General features: G+C 37.7%; 1 protein-coding gene across 4 annotated transcripts; it reads right to left on the bottom strand.

Moving 5' to 3' along the window:
* Positions 1 to 340: 340 nt before the first annotated feature.
* SAXO2 (stabilizer of axonemal microtubules 2) lies at positions 341 to 22,824 on the bottom strand. Of its 4 annotated transcripts, XR_010110071.1 has the most exons (5): positions 22,658 to 22,824; positions 19,831 to 20,010; positions 13,800 to 13,999; positions 1,118 to 3,471; positions 341 to 775 (listed from the first exon to the last, which is right to left on the bottom strand). XR_010110071.1 is itself a non-coding variant. In XM_008962065.6 (4 exons), the coding sequence occupies exons 1-4, from the start codon at positions 22,708 to 22,710 to the stop codon at positions 2,528 to 2,530; spliced, it is 1,377 nt and encodes a 458-aa protein (XP_008960313.1). In that variant the 5' UTR covers positions 22,711 to 22,824; the 3' UTR covers positions 341 to 2,527. The 4 variants fall into 4 exon arrangements, 3 of the variants coding, with proteins under 3 accessions (XP_008960313.1, XP_003809818.1, XP_024783246.1); XM_008962065.6 differs by having other exon boundaries at positions 341 to 3,471; XM_003809770.5 differs by lacking the exon at positions 19,831 to 20,010 and having other exon boundaries at positions 341 to 3,471.
* Between the last annotated feature and the right edge of the window lie 2 nt (positions 22,825 to 22,826).

The following is a 22,826-nucleotide window of genomic DNA, read 5'->3' as shown; positions in this document are numbered from 1 at the left end:
GAGTGTTAGATTATGGGGAAACGCCATTATTCATCTTCAATCCTTGTCCCATGGCAAATTGCCTCTGGAAACTCTAGTAGATGTCTTATTAAGGGTGACCTTTGTCCAGGGAGGAGACCACCCCTATTAAATTACAGAGTGATTTGAATATCCGGCATTGGAATATGGGACGGGATGACAGAGTGCTGTAGTATTCCCTTCTTTTTAATTCTGATTACATTGTTTTGTATTTAAAAAGTAAGAACATCTACTTATGTATAGGTTAACCTAGACAGGACTTTATTAAAATGCTCTCTTAAAAAAAATTAGGTAAAGAAATGATTTCTTGAAAATCCATTCCTTTTATTGATTTTATTATGTTGCATGGAAATATAGTTTCACACACCATACTTTTACTAATAAATGTAAATAAGAACAAATTACTTTTGAACAATTAAAATAACCAAATATTGATTTTCAATAAAGTATATTTTGAAATAATTCTGAAGCCATAAAAGACTAAAATTCACTTTATGCTAAAATAAATCATATTCTCCCATAATGCAATTATTTAATTTTTTTAAAAAAAGAAACCACCCAATAAGAGTTTAATTCATTCGGAAATTTTTAGCATTTATAAATGCAATAGAGTGTTTCTACTATACTTACTGGCATCATTCTTTACCTTATCACTTATCTTCACACCGCAAGAGGTGAACCAGGTGATTATGCCCCCTGCTGGGGCTGGTTCTTCCTCTAAACAGTGACTTGGCCTGGCAATTAGGTGCAAAATTACCTACATTTGGCCGGGCGCGGTGGCTCACGCCTGTAATCCCAGCACTTTGGGAGGCCGAGGCGGGCGGATCACGAGGTCAGGAGATCGAGACCCTCCTGGCTAACACGGTGAAACCCCGTCTCTACTAAAAATACAAAAAATTAGCCGGGCGTGGTAGCGGGCGCCTGTAGTCCCAGCTACTCGGGAGGCTGAGGCAGGAGAATGGCGTGAACCCGGGAGGCGGAGCTTGCAGTGAGCCGAGATCGCGCCACTGAACTCCAGCCTGGGCGACAGAGCGAGACTCCGTCTCAAAAAAAAAAAAAAAAAAAAAAAAAAAAAAAAAAAAAAAAAAAAAAAAATTACCTACATTTACCCTAAAGATTTCTTCAGAGCTGTCAGTCTTCCTAAAACTACCCTAGCAAACAATACTTTTTCCTTTCTGCAAATACTGTTATTCAAACCACTGTATTTACCCCATTCCAAGCTTTCCATTCTCTGTTAAGAATTTCTCAGGTGCTCATGAAGTTTTAAAGGACAAGACTCCTCTCAGAAGTACATACTACTCATAAGCTCAAAGCAAATTAGGTTATTTTACAATCCTTGCTACAGGCCAGAAAATGAGCATTGAGTAAGTAATTATCCTAATTTGAAAAGGAGAAAACAAGTACAAAAAGAGATTGAGCGATTTTTTTAAAAAAATCCTCTACATTTGTACTTTAAGGATTAAAATGTACCATACAGTCTGATGCTCAAAAGAAACTCTTTTTGAGAACAGACATCATTTTACAAATAAAGACACTGAGGCTCAGAGATATGAGTCACTGCCTAAGGTAGTACAAATAGAAATCTATATTATTAGAACTTAAACTCAGGTTGGGTATAGTGGCTCATGCCTGTAATCCCAGTGCTTTGGGAAGCTAAGGCGGGATTCAATAGCAGCCTGGCCAATAGATTGAACAGCCTGACCAATACAGCAAGAACCTGTCTCTACAAAGTATGTTTAAAAAAAATAGCCAGGTGTGATGGCACACCCTTGTAGTCCCAGCTATTTGGGAGGCTGAGGCAGGAGGATCACTTGAGCTCAGGAGGCTGAGGCTGCAATAAGCTGTGATTATGCCACTGGACTCCAGCACGGGTGACAGTGAGACCCTGTCTGTAAAAATAATAATAATTATTCGTCAGAACTTGAACTCAAGTCCTTCGATTCCCAGCACACAGAGCCTTTCCTTGCCACACCACAGTGCCTCTTGCTAACTTGAACATGGTGAGGAGCAGTGCAGCTGTCTGTATACCACCAACTAAAACTTGATTCAGTGGATGCTATGTAGATGCCGTGAGGTCTGAGTATAATGAATCCTGTTGCCTTGGAAGAGGAATCCATGTATCATTTTCAATGTTGTTCTAGATAATCCTGATGTGCTTGATAAATGACAACTGGTATGTGAATAACCATACAATTGCCATAATTATAAACAGAATTACAAATGATAATAGACTGAGGACAAGCTACTAAGCAGTATGTTGAATACTAAAATAGTTCACATGGGAATGTATATTATTCAACCTTCTGAAATGCACATTAAAGAACAATCTTGATTAAAATATCAATAAAAAATGGTTTTAAGATTCTGATTTCTTATAATACATTTTCCAATTTTCTTGTTTAAAAATATAAAAAATGATTTATCATAAATTTTTTAACTATAAAAATTGAGTTTTCTCTTGGAAAAACAACAACTTGCTAGTACCTTCCTTTTAAGCACATTTTGGTTATTAGAAGGCCTTCACTGCGGGAATAATCTTGCGGAAGAATTTATGACCTTGGGAATTTGTATTGTCAAAAATATAACCTGGAGGAGAGGGATAGCTGGCTGGGCAAATTTCCTGTCTTTTCGGTGTGTATTCTACAGAGTACGTGGTTACATCATCAAATGGAACGGAACTCTTAAAAGCAATATTTAAAGGTTTGCAACTCTCTGTTGGGATCAATTCATGTGGCACATAGTGAGATCTGAAAGTGCTCAAACCATCAAATTTTCCAGATGGGTTGGGAATCTGCTGCTGCTTCTTAATAAGTCCTTGACGACAACTTTCCCATGCTGGAAAATCTTCTTTCATGGTGCTTTTTCCTTGGAAAGGAAAATTGTTACTTCTTTTTTGAGAAACTGGCCTGATGGGAACAACATGGTTGGCCTGATATGGAACATAGTCAAGATGGCTTGTGCTGTTTAACAGCATGCTACCTGTAGGAGGCACATACTCTGGTACTTTCTTGACCTCAGGTGGTGGGATTTCCCATGGTTGAAAACTTTCACGGAATTCAGTGCTTCCTTCAAACCGAGCATTCTGGGTCACTCTGGTGTGTACAGGTCTGCAGAGTTTTGCAGTTTCACCAATGAGACCCTGAAAGTCACACCGGTGAGTTGTGAGATCCTCAAAGCGTTGGTCAGTTGGTTTGTAAACTTCTTTTGGCCTTTCAAACTTGAGTTCAAGCTGATGAGGTATATAATCAAGGCGATGACTTGTAATACCATTAAAAGGGGCTGTAGAACGTTTGACCACAGAGGAGGGTTTAAAGCTTTGCCTAGGCTTTATCTCCTGAGGAACAAAGTCATCCTGGAATGTAGTTGAATTTCCAAATTTCACAGTATGGGGGTGGTAAGTTCGTTCTGGCTTATAAAGTTCACTTTTATGAAGGTCCCAAGCTCTATAATCGTCTTGAAAATTAAAACAAAGCAAAAACATTTTTAAATGCTGAAGAAAACAACCATCTTCTAAAAATCATAACTGACTTCTCTCATTGCCAAACATCTTTCCATTTCCTTTAGAAATCTAAACAATAGTATCAGAATACAGTTTCTCTGATTCCTTTCAGATTCGTTCTTTTTCTTCATTTCCACCTTCCTCTACCCATCTCCTCACTTTAATACATGTAACTTTCCACTTTCAGATTCATCTGATTACATAACAAAGGAAAAGCACATCTGAGCCTGATTGTGGATAGTTCTTGAAAGCCAAAAGGACTGTGTTGGAGGTGAGGACAGAGTTTAGGAGATTATGGTTGTATTCCTAGGAAGAGGTTGGGATTTTAATTACAACTCACAAAATGCTAAGGTACGTCTAAAATCCAGGGCTTGAAATAAAATCAAGTGCCCTTCATGGGTGGGCAAAAGTAATACAGGTATTACTCCTTGCTTTGGAGAGACTCATCAAAGGGGAGAAAATTTTAATTCTGGTATACTCTAGGAAGCCTACAGAAAGAATTCCTTGAGCAAAGATACAGGGTAACTTGTGCTATCCCAGAAAGATCACTGGCTTCAACTTTCCCTCATGAAATGGACTTTAAGGCATTCCCAAAAGATAGAGGGCCATCTAGAGGCCAGAGGCCTTAACTGAATGTCTTCAGAGGTGTTTGAAATTGTAGAATTTCAAGTGACCATCAGAGCAGAGATCTGGGGTTTGGAAGTTAAATAACCTTAAGCTTACTTCCTGCAGTTTACCTAGACTGTGGAGCATTTTGGGTCACTCTGGTGTATGCAGAATGATGACTTGTAACACCATTACAAGTTGGTGATAGTACACTTCACTAAAACTGAAATGTTTATATTTCAACTAAGGATTATTTGTGTTTTCTATTTCTCCATGAGGAAGATAGTAAGCTAGGAAATACCATAGAATTGACTTCACCCCAAAATATGTATTTCTAAATACCAAAAGTTAATTTATAAAAGATAGAAATTTATTACACAGGATAATGTACTAAAATCTGGACTAAAGTCTATGCAATATTTACAGGAAAGGTCAAACTTTGAAAACTTATTATGTGGATATCTTCTTTGAAGAGAAAAAATGCGTATCCATTTCTGCCAAAATGGCCAAGTATTGGACTAAATGATTAAGTTACTGATGTCTGGATGAGAGAGTGTACCTGACTCAAGAATAGGTGACCTTTAGGCCAGCAGAGACCTTTAAGACAAACTGACAGAAAAGATGAGCTAGATCAAGCATTGTTATTCTTGTAAACCTAAAATTGAAAATAATGAGTGAGATAGAAATGGGAGAATTGAAAAGGATGCCAGGAGGTAGAGCTAAGAGCTATGGAAAGCTGAAGTTACATTCAAAACAGACCTGTAAAGAAACAGAAATGATAACTAGGCAGAGGTGGCCAGTTAGTAAAGTGGCAATCAGAGCAGATGAGTGAAGGGAAGTGAAGATGCTGTGAGAGAAATCATGTAGCTTATTGCAGAGATGAAGGGAAAAGCTCTTCCTTCAAGCTCCCTGGGCACCTGATAGCTTTCCATTTTCAGTTCACATGAAGCTTTACCAGAGTCTTTTTTTTTTCTTGAGGTACCATGAGGGAATCTCTCTTCTTTGCAAACTACAGTATAAGAGTATAACACTATTTTTCACTAGCTAAAAGGAATCATAGATGTTATTGAAGGTTTATAGTTCCACACAATCATATAGGGAGAATTCTTGCTACCACACAAGAGAAAAAAGATTTTCATTATAAGAGAGTAAACAGAAGAGAATATTTCTCCCTCACCAAACCAGCTTTGGTTTTCCAAATGGAAGCAAGAATTTGGACACTGAGAGATGGATGTGATAGCATACAATAGTATGAATGTAAGTTCTACATAATTGCAGAAAATTGATTTTCTCCCTATAAATATGCCTATGCTCATATGCCTGGAATATTTATTATCTGTTATGGAATATTTGATAACATTCTAGCAGCATCTTTAAAACATCATAATCATTATCATCTGTTTTTAGTGTTTTATGATACTTATGGAAAAACAAGAAAACAATGCTGTCCATGTCTAACAATACAGTTTGGTTATGTGGCAGCTCCACTATCGCCCTTGTTAGATGTTTCCTCAGCTCACTTTTTATGTCTAGCCACTAAAATCTGATTAGAAAGTTTATTCTCTTCTGAACAGGTTTAAGTCCAAGAAGTGCCTGCATGCACTTGCCCACTATTTGTATACACAGCTCCAACCCCATTTTAATATAGTGAGCTGTTCTAGGTTCTTCTTTGAGGACAAAAGTCTTGAGTTGCTTATGCTAGTTCTTTTTCCTGGCACTTGGGACTGCTCCCTGTGGTGTCTTGTGGTACTGAGGAATTGGAAACTACTTTTAGAAAGTAAGGGGACATCATCCTCGGCCTCAGCTTTTTCAATCTGCATATCACCAATCTACTCCCACGGTTTTAATACTACCTGTAAGGTGGTGACTCCCAAACTTGAATCCCTACTTCAGACCTCCCTTCAAACACCAACCCACATATTTATCCACCTACTAGACATCTTTATTTGGATGTCCCTCAGATAAATGAAAACTTAGCATGCCCCAATTAATTATCTCACTCAGACTCACATTCCCCAGAAAATAACATAACAACAAAGTTTCTATTATGAATTTGGCATCTCAGGCTAAGGTTCTGTTTAATTGACTTTCTCTCCCTCATTTCCTTCTCTCCTTTTCAAGTGGTTTTCAAATACTGTTGATATTACTTTCTAAATATTAATGTCTTCCTTCTTGAAGCAAATATGGAATGAATGGCAACCTGATAAAATTGTCAAAAATAAGAAAAAGAAAAAAGAAGAGGCCACAATGTAAAATAAACGTCTATAAGGTCTATTCTCTTTCATTCTTGATATTTGTAATTGGTGTCTTCTCTCTTTTCGTTTATTAACTTCATTATCTTTTAATAGAACCAATTTTTGGTTTCATTGTTTTTCTCTATTATTTTTCTGTTTTCAAATTTATTGATTGCTGCTGTTATCCTCATTTATTTCCTTTTGCTTTGCTTTGGATTTAATTTGCTCTTATTTTTCTAGTTTCATGCAATGAAGGTTTAGACTATTGATTTAAGACTTTCTTTTCTAATATGAACCTTAAATGCTATAAATTTTCTGAAAAGCATTGCTTTAGATGCATCTCTCAGATTTTGATGTACTATATTTTCGTTTTCATTAAATTCAAAATACTTTCTAATTTCTTTTGTTACTTTTGCTTAAAGCCATTAGTTATTTAGGATTTTGCTGTTTAATTTCCAAATATTTGGAGATTTTCCACATTTTTTTCTATTATTGATGTCTAATTTAATTCTGTTATGATCAAAAACACACATTGCACGACTGCAAGTCTTTTATATTTGTTAAGGTTTTTTTTATGACTCTGAATATAGTTTATCTGGATGAAGCTTTCATGTGCACTTGAAAATAATGTATATTCTGTTATTGTTGACAGAAGTGCTTTACAAATGTCAGTTTGGAAAACATTGTTGATAGTGTCGTTCAGGTCTTTATATCCATATTCATTTCCTGTCTACGTTCTATAGATTACTTAGAGACAGTGTTGAAGTCTCCAACTACAAATGCATATTTTCACATTTCTTACGTTAGTACTATAAATTCTTGCTGCCTTGTATATTTGAAGCTTAGGATCTTGTGTTTGAGAAATGGAAAGCGGGTGTGTGGTGGTTTCTCTGTTGTCCCAGTCCAGCTTCAATCTTAGGCAGGCCCTGTGCCCCTGGGTCTCAGAAGCAGGGCTCTCTCAGAGCACCTGCCCCTTCACTTGATGTAGTAGGTCTCTAATTGTTGGTCCCAAGACAGTTTCCTGTTCTTTCTTCATGTTCAAGGTTTGGTTTTATTTTGCTTCTTCTTCTTGTTTTTCCTTTGTCTTTCATCAAGTTGCAATACATCTTCACCTATTCCTTGGGGTTGTCAGAGTGGTGCCTTTCCTGCAGTGGATTAATGCTTTTGCTCTGTAGGTTAGAGGCATTCAAAGGGAGCTTCCTGCTTTTTTTTTTCTTTTGCAAAAACAACCATTTTTCTCTCCATGCCTGCACTATGAAGGAAACTTTCTGTGGTCTCCAGCCTTTCTCCCAATCTTTCTCATGATCACACAGTGAACATCCATAGGGAAGAGTCTATGAGTGGTTTTGAACTCTCCCTTTACTGTCTGAAGTTCTCAGAGCTTCTATACTCTCGCAGTAGCTCATACTCAAGTCTTTAGCAATTAAAGATGTAATGAATTATTTTATTCACTTGTGTAACAGCTAGTCTTCATTCCATGCCCTGCTTTGGGTGAAACAGTGCTTGCCTCCTGTCTCAACTGGGTGGAAGTTGTTTTTCCTTAATGTCAGGCTAATTGGTTAACCTGTGATCTCAGGTTTCTAAAGGATTCATACACATTTATGATTTTGTAGATTATCTGGCTTTTTCTTATTGTTATGTTGGGGACATAATCTTTCTGACTTCCTGCATCCTACACAGAATCTGAAAATTCTGGAATTCTTTATGGTGAGGTTTAAAATTACACCTTCAATTCTACAAATTCAATTTCCTTTACAGATATAGGGCTATTTTGAATTTTTATTTCTTCTTGGGTTACTTTTGGTAAATTGTATTTTTCAAAAAATTTATCCATTTTATGTAAGTTGTAAATTATTGGCATATTTTTAAAAATAATATCTTTTTAATGTGTGAAAAATCAATCTTTGAATTTTAATCACAATATTTTGTTCATTTACACTTAATGTAATGATCTAGCTGGGCTTAAGTTGATTGTATTGCTATTTGCTTTTGACTTTTCCCTTCTTTGTTCCCATACCCCTTATTTCTTGCCTTCTTTTGTATTAATAAATGGCATTTGTATTATTCCACTTTACTATTTTAACTTTCTATATTTTAAAAATAAAAATGAATTTTTGACTTATTATGAGATTTTTCTGGCTCCAACTTAAATGGATATTTTTACCACTTCTAGCATGGAAGAACCTGTAAGCAATTTAATTCTATTTAAATCCTCTTGCCTTTTGTACTACTGTTCTAGCATAATTTACTTTTATATTTGTGTAAAAACATAATATAGTAATTTTGACTTTGTCAATATTCTTTTATATTTACTCACATATGTACCCTGTGTGCTTCATCCCTTTCTGCATTTCATGCTTCTATCTGGAATAAGTTTCCTTTTAAATGAAGAATTTCCTTTAATGCTTTTTGTAGAAGGTATCTCAGCTTTTTCTTTTCTTGTCTGAAAACACTGTTAATTTGCTTTAATTTTTAAAGGCTATTTTTACTAGATATACAGTTTTCAGATTTGCTGGCTTTAAAATTCTAGATCCTTCTTGCACCTTCTGCATATGGTTTCATCCTTCTGCATATGGTTAGCCAGTTTTTCCAGCATCATTTATGGAATAGGGATAAACAATTTCCCCACTGTTTATTTTTGCCAATTTTGTGGACAGTCAGGTGGTTCTAGGTGTCTGGCTTAATTTCAGGGGTCTCCATTCTGTTCCATTGGTCTATGTGTCTATTTTTGTACCATTACCATGCTGTTTTGGTTACTGTAACTTTGTAGTATAGTTTGAAGTCAGGAGATGTAATGCCTCTGGTTTTATTCTTTTTGTTTAGGATTGCCTTGGCTATTCAGGCTCTTTTTGGGTTCCATATAAATTTTAGAATAGTTTTTCTCTAATTCTGCAAAAAAATGATATTGGTAATGTGCATATTGCTTTGTGTAGTATGACATTATAATGATATTGAATCTTCCTATCCATGATCATAGAATGCTTTTCCATTTGTGTAGTCTATGGTTTCCTTCTCCATGTAGAGATCTTTCACCTCCTTCATTAGATGTATGCCCCGGTACTGTGAGTGTGTATGGCTATTATAAATGGGATTGTGTTCTTGATTTGATTCTCAGCTTGAAGATTATTGGTGTATAGAAATGCTACTGATTTTTGTGCATTGATTTTGTATGCTGAGACTTTGCTGAAGTCATTTATTAGGTCCAGGAGTCTTTTGGCAGAATCTTTAGGGTTTCCCATGTATAAATTACATTGTCAGCAAAGAGACATAATTCGACTTCCTTTTTTCCTATTTGGATGCCTTTTCTTTCTCTTGCTTGATTGCTCTGGCTAGCACTTCCAATACTATGTTAAATATGAGTGATAACAGTGGGCATCCTTGTCTTGTTCCAGTTCTCAAAGGGAATGCTTCCGGTTTTTTGTCCATTCAGTATGATGTTGGCTGTGGGTTTGTCATAGATGGCTCTTACTATTTTGAGTTATGTTCCTTCAATGCCTAGTTTGTTGAGAGTTTTTATCATGAAGTGATGTTGGATTTTGTTAAATGCTTTTTCTGCATCTACTGAGATGATCATATGATTTTTGTTTTTAACTCTGTTTATGTGGTGAATCACATTTATTGATTTGCATATGTTGGACCATCCTTGCATACCAGGAATAAAACCCACTTGACTGTGGTGAATTAACTTTTTGATGTGCTGCTGGATTTAGTGTGCTAGTATTTTTTGAGGATTTTTGAATCTGTGTTCAGGGACCATGGTCTGTAGTTTTCTTTTGCTTTTTGTGTTTTTGTCAGATTTTGGTTATCAGGATCATACTAGTTTCACAGAATGAGTCAGGGAGGAGTCCTTCTTCCTCAATTTTTGGAATACTTTCACTAGGATTGGTACCAGCTGTTCTTTCTATGTCTGGTAGAATTCAGCTGTGAACCCATTTGGTCTGGGGCTTTTTTTTTTTTTTTTTTGGTTGATAGGTTTCTTACTACTGATTCAATTTCCTTACTCGTTATTGATCTGTTCAGGATTTCTGTTTCTTCCTAGTTCAATCTTGGGAATTTGTGTTTCCGAATTTATCCATTTCCTCTAGACTTTCTAATTTGTGTACATAGAGAAGTTCACAATATTCTCTGAGGATCTTCTGTATTTCTGTGGGATCAATTGTGATGTCACTTTTGTGATTTTTGATTGTGCTTATTTGGATGTCTTTTTTTGTTAATCTAGCTAGTGGTCTATCAATCTTATCTTTTCAAAAAATGAACTTTTTGCTTCATTGATCCTTTGCATGGTTTTGAGGGTCTCAATTTCATTCAGTTCTGCTCTGACTTTAATTATTTCTTCTGCTAGCTTTGGGTTTAGTTTGTTCTTATTTTGCTAGTACTTTTGGTTGCAATGTTAGGTTGTTAATTTGAGATATTTCTATCTTTTTGATGTAGGCATTTAGCATTATAAACTTTCCTCTTAACCCTGCTTTTGCCACATCCCAGAAGTTTTGGTATGTTGTGTCTCTATTTTTATTTATTTCAAATACTTTTTTTTTTTTTTTGAGACAGAGTCACGCACTGTTGCCCAGGCTGGAGTGCAGTGGTGCAATCTTGGCTCACTGCAACTCCACCTTCCGGGTTCAAGATATTCTCCTGCCTCAGCCTCCTGAGTAGCTGGGATTACAGGCACCCATCATCATGCCTAGCTAATGTTTTGTATTTTTAGTAGAGATGGGGTTTCGCCATGTTGGCCAGGCTGGTCTCAAACTCCTGACCTTGTGATTCACCCGCCTTGGCCTCCCAAAGGAGGACAGTGAGAGTATCTTCCCATTGTGGCTTCTCTTCAGCTGTAGAATTGTTTTTAAATAGGTTATCTACAAAACCTGCAGCACATTCATACAGAGTGTGGAAGTACAACCTTGGCTCTTAGTGTTTTTGTTGTCTCATGCCTGAAAATCTGAAATACAAAATATCACCTTTGTTGACTAAGAAAGTTCAGTAGTGAGAATGCCAGAGGAACTCAAAATTCCTTATCCTTGAACTATAACCATAGGAGTGGAAGTATCAGAATCTACAGGAAACCCAGGTCATGGAAAGCTAGTAGTGTTGGTATAAGTGTGTGCATGTATTGTGTGTACATGTTCCCAGCATCGGGGACAACAGTATTACTGGTATTTTTCTTATGGATCTTGTAGAAAAAAAGAAAATCTTACTGTGATTGTATAAGAGACAAAATATAGTGGCTCATGCCTGTAATCCCAGCACTTTGGGAGGCCAAGGCGGGCGAATCACAAGGTCAGGAGTTTGAGACCAGCCTGACCAACATGGTGAAACTCTGTCTCTACTAAAAATACAAAAATTAGCCAGGCGTGGTGGCGCACACCTGTAATCCTAGCTACTCAGGAGGCTGAGGCAGGAGAATTACTTGAACCCGGGAGGCGGAGGTTGCAGTGAGCTGAGATCATGCCACTACACTCTAGCCTGGGTGACAGAGCAAGACTCAATCTCAAAAAACAAACAAAAAAAGAACAAATTCATTTTCATCAATTATTATTTATGCCAAATTTGGCACAGTACATTTTCTCCTACGCATATCAATCTATTTATCAGCAATTACTCTATGCTACATTTAATTATAATATACTTCTTCACCATTCACATAGTCTTCACAATTTGTTCTTTGTGTAGTATGTTATGTGCTCAAAGATTTAAAAAACAGAAAAAACATTTTCTTGACCTCCCTAATAGGTAGGCTGATAGATGAAAGTATATTGATATCCTGCACTTTACTTACTCGTTGAATGGGTAGGCGTGAAATTTAAAGATAAAATAGGCATTTAACTATTACCTAAATAAAGTATGAATCATTACTTTGATTATTGATGGTATCACTCTTACAAAAGTGTTTTATATTAGGACATATCCATTCAGCTATTTTACATAACCAATGGAAAAATGTAATCCTATATATGTAATTACATTATTAATAAAAAGATATAAAAGTAATATCTACTATCATAAATCAAAATCAAAATAGGCCTAAAATAGCCTATTTTTAGGTCAGGTGCAGGGGCTCACATCTGTAATCCCAGCAGTTTGGGAGGTCGAGGTGGGTGCATCACTTGAGGTCAGGAGTTTGAGACCAGCCTGGCCAACATGGTGAAACCCCATCTCTACTAAAAGTACAAAAATTAGCCAGGCATGGTGGCGGGTGCCTGTAATCCCAGCTACTCAGGAGGCTGAGACAGGAGACTTGCTTGAACCCAGGAGACAGAGGTTGCAGTGAGCCAAGATTGTGCCACTATATTCCAGCCTGGGCAACAGAGTTGGACTCCATCTTGAAAAAAAAAAAACAGCCTGTGTTTAAAAAACAAAGACCCCATTCCTCAAAAGTACTAGAGTATTTTAAAATCAGGTTTTTGGGCCACGCGTGGTGGCTCACGCCTTTGATCTTAGCACTTTGGGAGGCTGAGGTGTGTGGATCACTTGAGGTCAGGAGTTCGTGACCAGCCTGGCCAACATGGTGAAACCCCATCTCTACTAAAAATACAAAAAATTAGCTGGGCGTGGTGGTGTGCACCTGTAATCCCAGCTACTTTGGAGGCTGAGGTAGGAGAATTGCTTTAACCCAGGAGGTGGAGGTTGCAGTGGGCCAAGATCGTGCCACTGCACTCCAGCCTGGGTGACAGAACGAGACTCTGTCACAAAAAAAAACCCAAAAACAACAACAACAACAAAAAAACAGGTTTTTGGAAAGAAAAGCATACATGGCCCAACTTGTACTCCTCTAAGTCAGTTGCCTGCAAAGAGAAAGTATTCTCACCCTTCCACCATCCCGGAATTCTTAGAGGAGCAGGACCCCTATGTGGTAGTCTAACACTGTCTATCATGGGGTAGATAAGCCTATCTAATTCTGAGGTTCAGTATCAGGAAGCGTCTGCTTACAGATGAAAAGTTCATTCTCTACTTTGTCCTTTATCAGTGTAAAAGCAGTATTTTGCTTCTCCATCTGGCAACTCTTTTGCTTTATAGGTTGGTTCAGGACTTGAATGGAGAAAAGCATTGCTATTTATTTGACCTCAAAGATCCCAATACTCTCGGTAGAGTTTCAACTTTTTCTAGGATGGGAAGAAAAGAACAATGCCAACTAAATGTGACACGAAGTGACAAATGTGACATAATGCTTGTTTAATGGCATCCTTTGTTTTTCATGTTTTGAGACAGAAAACTAACAAAGTAGATGAATTTGGATGGGATTGTGGGTCTTTTACCACTCAATCAGACAAATGGCCTATTTTCTTTTGTTACTATACAATACTATTTTGCCAAAGAGAGAAATGTTCTTTCCTAAGCCATGGAGGCTAAGTTTGGCAGCACACCAAAGTTATAATTTGATATTAGATGTTAAAGCTGGAAGTGAGTTTTAGTTTTTTGGCTCCTTCATGTATGAAACAGCAAGTTACCTTTATAGGTTGGGACAGTGTCCAATTTTCCTTTTTTAACTTGTCTCTCCAAAGGCCGGACTATTGCCACAGGCTGCACTTTATACGAATTAAAATCCCGTTTGTAGGTAGTACCAAGATCAATCTTCCCTTGTTTTGGTTTATATTCTTCTGGCACATGGCGAGGCTGTTTAACTATTTCATAAGGACAATAATCCGACCTGAAATATATAAATTTGAAACATAGCCTCACAAGTTCTTTTATTTCTAATTATTTCAATGAAGTATGGAAAATGTCAAGGCTTTTTTTTTTTTTTTACTGGAAAAGTCTGAGAAGATATTAAAATGGCAATAGTTGATAAACTACTTGAAAGAAGTAACTGAATTTCTTATAAGGTCCTATCCAGTGACTAATTATCTTGAGAAAAGTAAATATATCAAAAATCCTAGTTTTTAAAACATCATTACAATAGATCTCAGTTAATTGGATCTTCAGTAAATAATATCCTCAACTAATTGATTTTTTTTCTAACCTGGAAGGAAATTTCAGGTAAAATTTACTAAACCTGAAAAGTTTAAAAAATATATTACCCCTGAGTCCACTTTGTCAAAGTCCTTATTCATCTTACTTACAGTCTCTAGCAAACTATTTTGGCATACTTTCTTCTTTTTGAATTCATGCTGTTTTCTCGCTTATTGTTAAATGATTAGTAACTCTGGTCTTTAGACATAAATCACATTCAGATTATAGATGTGAGTGTTCCTAATCTTTGGATCTCCCAGAAGTCCTTGTCATGGATGGATGCCAGATGGTAACGCAGCCAACCTGGGCACTATGTAACATTATGTGACAGAGGTAGTACTGCAGACACTGAGGTAAAAACTGAGGAATGGAGAAGACCACAAACTTAGACTGATCAGGCCACCTAGGTCCAAATCCTGGTTCTGTCATTTACTAGCTGCAGGACCTTGGATAACTTCATTAACCTGTTTATGCCCCAGTTTCTTTATATATAAAATGGAACAATAATATCTTCTATCTCACAGAGTTGTTTTAAGGATATACACACATGCTTTGAAGACTGCTTCATACATAGTAAGATCAATATGGTAGCCACCACTATTACTACCCCAAGACTTCAGGGATTGCTTTTTTCTTCTGGACTCTATTGACACGTGACTCATTTTGTGATTAAACTATCTTGTATTAACCAATATTTGCTGCGTATGTCTGTAAGTTCCCCAAAGAAACCCAAAACCCTCACTGAATTCTTCTATTCACAACATAACTTCTTAGACTAATTAACTGTTTTCTCACCCGCTTCAATCCATTTCAGTCTGGTTTCCAGCACTGCCACTTCCCTAATACAGCTCTAAAGTTCACAATGTCTTCCATGTGATTAAATTCATCGAACATTTTTAGTCCTCATCTTACCTGACCTCTCCAACAGTAATTGACATTATTGTCCACACTGTCTGTTTCTAGGAAACTTTCTCTTCCCGACTTCCTGATTATTTCTTTCCAGTCTCCTATGTAGCTTCATCTACCTCTACTCGGTCATTAAATACATGTTAGCGTTCCTCAAGACTTGGACCTACCTACACATTCTTCTTCTCATCCACTGTTCACTCCTGAGGATAACTCTTCTACTCCCACAACTTAGATCACTACCTAGATCGAAATAACCCTCAAATTTACATCTCAGCTTAGACCTCTTCTGTGAGCTTCATACCAGTATCTACGATGGTCTCTTGGATTCAATGCCATTGGATTCGATGGCAACTCAACACTTAATATGTCCCAAATCAACTCGCTATTTCCCCTCAATAAATGTGGTCCTTTTTGCTTTTTCTCTATTTAAGTGAACACTATCACCATCCTTTCAGACGCATAGTCAGAAATCTAGTACTCACCCTTTATACCTCAATTCTCTCCCCTATCTAGTCCATCATCAACTACTGTCAATTTTGCCTCATAAATATCTCCCAAATCTAACCACTTTTCTCCACATCTGCCACCACCATAATATGCAAAGTTTTTGTAACAGCTCATTTGAATCACTTTAATAACTTTCGAAACTCATTTACCACATCCACTCTAGTTCTCCCTCCAATCTTTTCTCCACATGGCACCTGAAGTAATTCTTTCTCATGTAAATCTGATCAAGTCATTCTTGCCCTCATCTCCCTAGCCTCTTCCTTACCTTTCTTCCTCCCCAAGTCCACCCTCCACCAAAAAAACAAAACAGAAAAACCTTCATGGCTTCTTATTACTGTAGGACATAGACAACACTGAACATGGTTTAAAGGCTCTGCCTGGTCTTCTTCACTAGCCTCAACTCTCACCGTTGTTTCCTCTTGCTTTCTCTGCTCCACCTGGCTTTCTTTGAGAATTTTCTCCTTTCCATGCTCCTTCCTGCTACAAGCTACTCTCTCTCTCTACTTGGAATGCATTTCCTTCCCCCTCTTAATCCAGTTAATTTGACATCCTTCAGGTTTTGACTCATTTTTCTCATTCCCCTGATAAAGTCAAACTCTTGGTCTGGTTGTCAAGGTACCTGTGCCTGTCCTTCATAGATTTTATCACTGTTGCAGTTTTAGAGTTATTTTGAGTAATGTTTTGATTGCCATTTCTAATAGATTGTAATATCTGTCAGCACAGAGATCATGACTGCTTTTGTTCACCACTGTATACCAGGTGACTAGTATAGTGCTTGATGCTTAATAATTTCTTATTTAATGGATGAAGAGTAGTAGAAATCACATACCTCTGCTTGTCAAGACATCTGAGTTGTTCTTTGCTCTTCCCAAATACGAACTAGAGAGGAATAGGCTAAAATGCAGTCAGGAAGTGAGAGAATCAGGAAGGGAAAAGCAAAGAGTAAGCTCAGAAGTCCCAGTTTCTCTGGTTAGACTATTTAAGTGTCAGAAAGTATGCCTCCAAACCCAAAGCAGCTTTCTATGGAGTAGTAGTAGAGGGTGAATGCAGTCTTATTCATCTGATATATCCTGAAACATTTGATGTGTCTAGAATCCTACTCGTTCAGGGCAGGCTTCCTGCCAACTCTGGCAGTCATCTAAGTGAGCTACAACTGTACTGCTATAAAGGATCCAAAATCTTGTACAAGTTCAGACACCTCTTTACACAGTCACTTCCTGTACTATACAAAGGTACAGAATGCTTCTTTGTTTGTACAGATAAATCCACTTTCTACTGCCTAGTCAACACAGCCAACATGAGAGAGTCAAGCAAGAGTTTCAAGCTCCTAGATTATGACTCTTAGAAATACTGCTAGTTTCCCAGTGAAAATATAAAGAAAAGATCCAATGTCTTACTAAGTGAAGAGATGACACTTTAATAAACGAATATTTTAGTTTTACTGGCATATATGGACTTTTGGGACATTTCTTGTTTTGTTTTTTTTTTTTAAATTATTAAGGCTTACTTGAATAAGTCAACAGGGGAAATCCAGAATTGGAAAGCCTTTTAAAAGAAAGATATGGCAGGTTAAATTTTCTCAATTTCTACATTTAGAACTGGTTAAAAGCAAAATCTTTGTTCAATAAACACAAATATTGTAAAATTTATTTCAAATCTCTAATATGAACCATTAAGGCATCAAGAAAAAAATATTAATAAAGTGAAGAAAAAAGAACAACCATTCCCATTTCATCAATCTCAACCAGTTATTCAATTTCTTCATCTCATTTATCATAATCCATAATTATCTTAGTTATTTAGCTGATATTTTTATTTCTGGACTTTCCCACAGACTATGAACAACAGTACAGCAAAGACCTTCTCTGTTTTATGTTCCATGTCATCCTCATTAAGCAGTCCAGTGCCTGACCTGCTGCACTGAATCAGTGGCAACAGAATCACCACCAATGCTGGTTAAAAATGCAGTTTCCTGAGACCCACTCTATTTTAATCTACTGGCTCTTTTAGATAGAGCTCTGGAGTCTGCAATTTTAACACTTCTAGATGGCACTACTGCATACCAAAATCTGAGGACTAAGTAAAATCTTCCATCTATGGAAGAGCCATACCCCTACACTAGTAACTAGAGTCACCAAAATATTATTACTGCAAGGAATGCCTGAAATGTTAAAAATATAAATATTAGACTAAAAGTTGGAAAGTCTCCACCTTTGCTATATAAGAATGAGCTGCATCTGAAATGAAAATAACTAACACCAAAATCTAAAGCTATTACAGAGCATTTTTAAAACCCTAAATTATAGAAATACGATGTCTGAGTTCCCTGAAAGCAGGAACTTCAACTTGTGAAAGGAAGATAAATCTTGGGGTCCCAAAATCACTAAGCTAAGGGGAAAAGTGAAGCTGGGAAATGCTTAGGGCAAACCTGTCTCCCATTCTATTCAAAGTCACCACTCTGCTCACTGAGATAAATGCATATCTGATTGCTTCCTTTGGAGAGGCTCATCAGAAACTCAAAAGAATGCAACTATTTGTCTCTTATCTACATATGACCTGCAAGCTCCCTCCCCGCTTCCAGTTGTCCCGCCTTTCCGGAAGAACCAATATTCATCTTACATATATGTTGACTGATGAGTGTGTCCCTAAAATGTATAAAACCAAACTGTGCTCTGACCACCTTGGGCACATATTATTGGGACCTCCTGAGGCTGTGTCACTGGCATGCACCCTCAACCTTGGCAAAATAAACTTTCTAAATTAATTGAGACCTATCTCAGATATTTGGGGTTCACAAACTTGACATTTTTATACTTAACACTAAGATTGTACCTTGAATATAGTACATACATTAACAGTTTAAATAAAATAATGAGTAAATGTAATACTTAATCCACCTGACAAAAATACAGAGATCAAAAAAGGTAAGTCCAAATGAAAAGTATAGACTTAAGAGGATTTTTGTTCATCACTCACTGAACAAATATTGGGTACCTAGTATGTGCCAGTAGGCATTGTATTCGTTTTCTAAAAATAGAATGCTGAGATAACAATAGACTTAGTTCCTGCTTTCATGAAACACTGAAAATAATCTAATGATAAATAACAGGAAGGTGCTTTGGGAGCTTACATAGAAGAATTTTACCTAATCTGAAAAGTCTCAGAGAAGGCTTTTTCAAGTGATAATTTAGTTGAGATCTACAGATTGAATGAGCATTAGCTAGGAGAGGGAAGGAGAACTACAGGTAGGGAAAACAGTATCTTGGAAGACTCTGAGACAAGGGAAACCTGGCACTTTCAAGGAAATGAAAAATGGCCCATGGAATGGAGCATAAAAGAGTGAAAAGGACGCTACAGTGAAAATGAATTAGAGAAGTAAATAGTGAGCAAACCATGCCTCTACATGATTTTGGTAAGGATTCTGGTTTATATTAAAGATAATGGGAAAGTTTAAGAGTATCTTAAGCAGAGAAGTGATAGGGTTTGGTTTGCATTTTAAAATTATTTGGGCAGGCTGAAGTATTGAAAACAGATCAAACTGCAAAAACTAGAGTAGATTCAGATATTATACTTAGAAAGCGACTGCATTCCTCTAGGTCAGGCTTGTCCAACCTGCGGCCTATGGGCTGCATGCGGCCCAGGACAGCTTCGAATGAGGCCCAATGCAAATTCGTAAACTTTCTTAAAACATTATGAGATTTTTTTGTGATTTTTTGTTTGTTTGTTTAGCTCATCAGCTATGGTTGGTGTTATTGTATTTTATGTGTGGCCCAAGACAATTCTTCTTCCAATGTGGCCCAGGGAAGCCAAAAGATTAGACACCCTACTCTAGGTGGTGGTGACAGTGGAAAGTAGATAAATATGAGATATTTTAAGAAGTTAAAAAAAAATAGAACTTTTTATATCCCTTTTTTCTTCTCACACTTTGTCAACCTAACTTAATTCTCATTTTTCTGTTTTTTTTTTCAAGTTGTGACTTAACTAGTCTCTTGACTATTAGATTGGTTCAACTTAAATCAACTGAACAGTTCAATTTAAATAGCTAGAAAACTTTATTGACACCAGAAGAGTTGAGAGAAAAATAAGTAAAGCAAATAGTTACTAAATATTTACTTAAATGTAGTTATTCCTTCCATTTTACCATGGCATGCTCGAATTTCTTGCTTGGGTTTAAGACTCTGAGGTGGAAGAACATTGTCATACATAGGATATTTTTCCAAATATTCAGTTGTAGGGCAAAACACCCCAGAATTTTCATAAATCCTTGTGGTTCCACGTGGACAATGATGTCGCCTGTGCAAAAAATAAACTGAGATTAACCTTAAAAAAATTTTGTGTTATAACTGCATTTTAATCAGAGACCTCTAATAAACTCACAATTTCTAAATTCTAGAGCTTTACTAAAAAACCAAAAACTGGGCCGGGCGCAGTGGCTCACGCCTGTAATCTCAGCACTTTGGGAGGCCAAGGCAGGCGGATCCCAAAGTCAGGAGATCGAGACCATCCTGACTAACACGGTGAAACCCCGTCTCTACTAAAAATACAAAAAAATTAGCCAGGCGTGGTGGCGGGTACCCTGTAGTCCCAGCTACTCAGGAGGCTGAGGCAGGGAAATGGCGTGAACCTGGGAGGCGGAGCTTGCAGTGAGCCAAGATCCTGCCACTGCACTTCAGCCTGGGTGACAGAACAAGGCTCTGTCTCAAAAAAATAAAAACAAAAAAACCCTCAAAAACTGTTTCCTCTGTAATGGTGTTTACAAAAACAATCAATAAATAATGGTCTATCCCTATGTGGTGGAAGCACAGCAATTAAGTGTCTCATAACAATTTAGTGTCTTCTTACACTATAGAAGCTGAAAAGCTAATAGGGAATTTCCCATGCTCTTGCAGAAAGGTTCCACATACAATTTAGGTTTCACCTACTACGTGTATTCACATGATACTTTGATTCAGAAGAGAGCTACATAAGGAGAGAGTCAAGGCACAACATTAATTTTGCTTGCATGGAACATAATAGAGGCAACAAGAGATCGGAGCTAGAAGTTGTTAGGCGGCATCTTGATTTGCAAGCTGGTTTCCTAACTTGGCAGCTTCTTGACCTTGGAAGAGACGAGTGATTCTGGAGTCTACAGCTCTGTTGCAATTTTCTGATTATGGCAGAGGCAGTGGCTCCCTTGTCAGTCCTGGTCTGTGGTAAAATTTTTGTGGAAGCTTATTTTGAAAATGATTTCTTAAGTTCTTCCAAGTGAACTATATATATACTCCTTAATAAATTCCTTTTTGCCTAGACTAACCAGAGGAGATTACGTTATCCACAACTAAGAACCTTGACCAATATATCATATAAGCTAATAGTATACAGTTATTTAAGAGAATGAGGGTGGTCTTTATGCATGATCATTGGAAGTTGGTGAGATTGTAAATAGTAAAAAACCGGATTGTAGAATAGTATGCTCAGAATATTCTCTTTTTTTGTTAAAAAAAAAAAAAATCAATGCAGGCCAGGCGCAGTGGCTCACGCCTGTAATCCCAGCACTTTGGGAAGCCGAGGCAGGCAGATCATGAGGTCAGGAGATGGAGGCCAACATGGTGAAACCCCGTCTCTACTAAAAATACAAAAATTAGCTGGGTGTGGTCGCGCGAGCCTGTAATCCCAGCTACTCGAGAGGCTGAGGCAGGAGAATTGCTTGAACCTGGGAGGCGGAGATTGCAGTGAGCCAAGATTGCAGTGAGCCGAGATTGCGCCACTGCACTCCAGCCTGGCAAGAGAGCCAGACTCTGTCTCAAAAAAAAAAAAAAAAAAAATCAATGCATACGTAAAACAAGTCTTAAAGAACATTTGTTATCTGTGGAAGATAGAATTATGAAGGCGTTTTACAATATTATAGATATTTTTGCTTAGATTTTTATGATACCTCTTGTGTATTTATTGCATTGTCAAAAAATAAAAATAAAACCTTAAAAAGACAAAACTAACAACCACAGCCCAAAACAAACAAACAAGAAGTAAAATCACACCATTCCAATGGTGGCCCTCAACATAATGAAGACTGAATTTCCTTACAGTTGAATGAGAAAGGAACTTGCGTTGAATATAAATTAGGAGAAAAGTAAAAATTTTCTCCTGCACACCAGTCTGCGGATTCATACACCCAAAGTTAATTTGTTGATATTTTAATCTATATATAATTATGAACTGTGTTTATTATGAGACTATTTAAAAAACTGCTTTCCATCAACATGTAGGTGTTTTCTTTGAATGGGATTACAAATACACCAGGGATTGACAACGTTCATATTTACTTAGCAAATAATGATCTAATCCCTGGGTCAATAGTGAAGCTGAGGAAGGAGAGGACTGTGTTTACAGGTGATGGAAGGTTGTTAGGCAGGACTTACAGTTGGATTCTAGATTTCAGGGTAGGGACTACTTACTGACTTTTCAGTCAGGCGGATCCCAAAGAACTGCTGCCTGGACGGGAATGGGAATATGGTCTGGCTGGGAGGACAGAAAGCTACAGATGAAAGAAAATGTGATATGGGTTGCAGACTCAGGGCCTTGAGCGCTGTTCTTTCTCATCTTCGTGGTGGGGGATGATGGGGTGGAAATGCACTCTCCCAGTCGGATCACATCCCACTACTCACCAGTCTTATATCCCGTCGCGGCTTCACATATATTACTTACCTGGCCCGGGTGGCATTTTACTTTGCATCCTTGATTGGGAGTCTCAGGGACTACGAACAAACGTTTTACCCCCGGGTAGCAGGCGGGTGAGGAGCGAGTATTCGCGGAGCGGGATAAGTGGGGATGTCGCTGCGCCCTCGTCCCTTCATCTCCGGGGGACGGCCACTCTCAGGGTTCCCGAGGAGCCGGCTCCGTGCACCTAGGCCCTAGGTCGGCTCCCAAGCCCGGGCCCGCCGCTACACCAGCCGTTTCTTACCCGCAGCTACAAATCTGACACAGACACCAGCTCCTCATACTCTTGGCTCCCATGCTTTCCTCCACTGCGCCTCAGCACTTGCAGCTTCTCCACTCCCACAGCGCCCGCCGTAGTCAAGGCAACAGAGGGATACCCGGTGACAGACTCGGCGCCGGCTTCCGGCGGCGTC

The sequence above is a fragment of the Pan paniscus genome, chromosome 16 (assembly GCF_029289425.2).
Source record: "Pan paniscus chromosome 16, NHGRI_mPanPan1-v2.0_pri, whole genome shotgun sequence".
In the NCBI taxonomy this organism is placed as follows: Eukaryota; Metazoa; Chordata; class Mammalia; order Primates; family Hominidae; genus Pan; species Pan paniscus.
The sequence above is the reverse complement of the archived record's forward strand: the minus strand, read 5'-3'. Positions and strand labels throughout refer to the sequence as shown.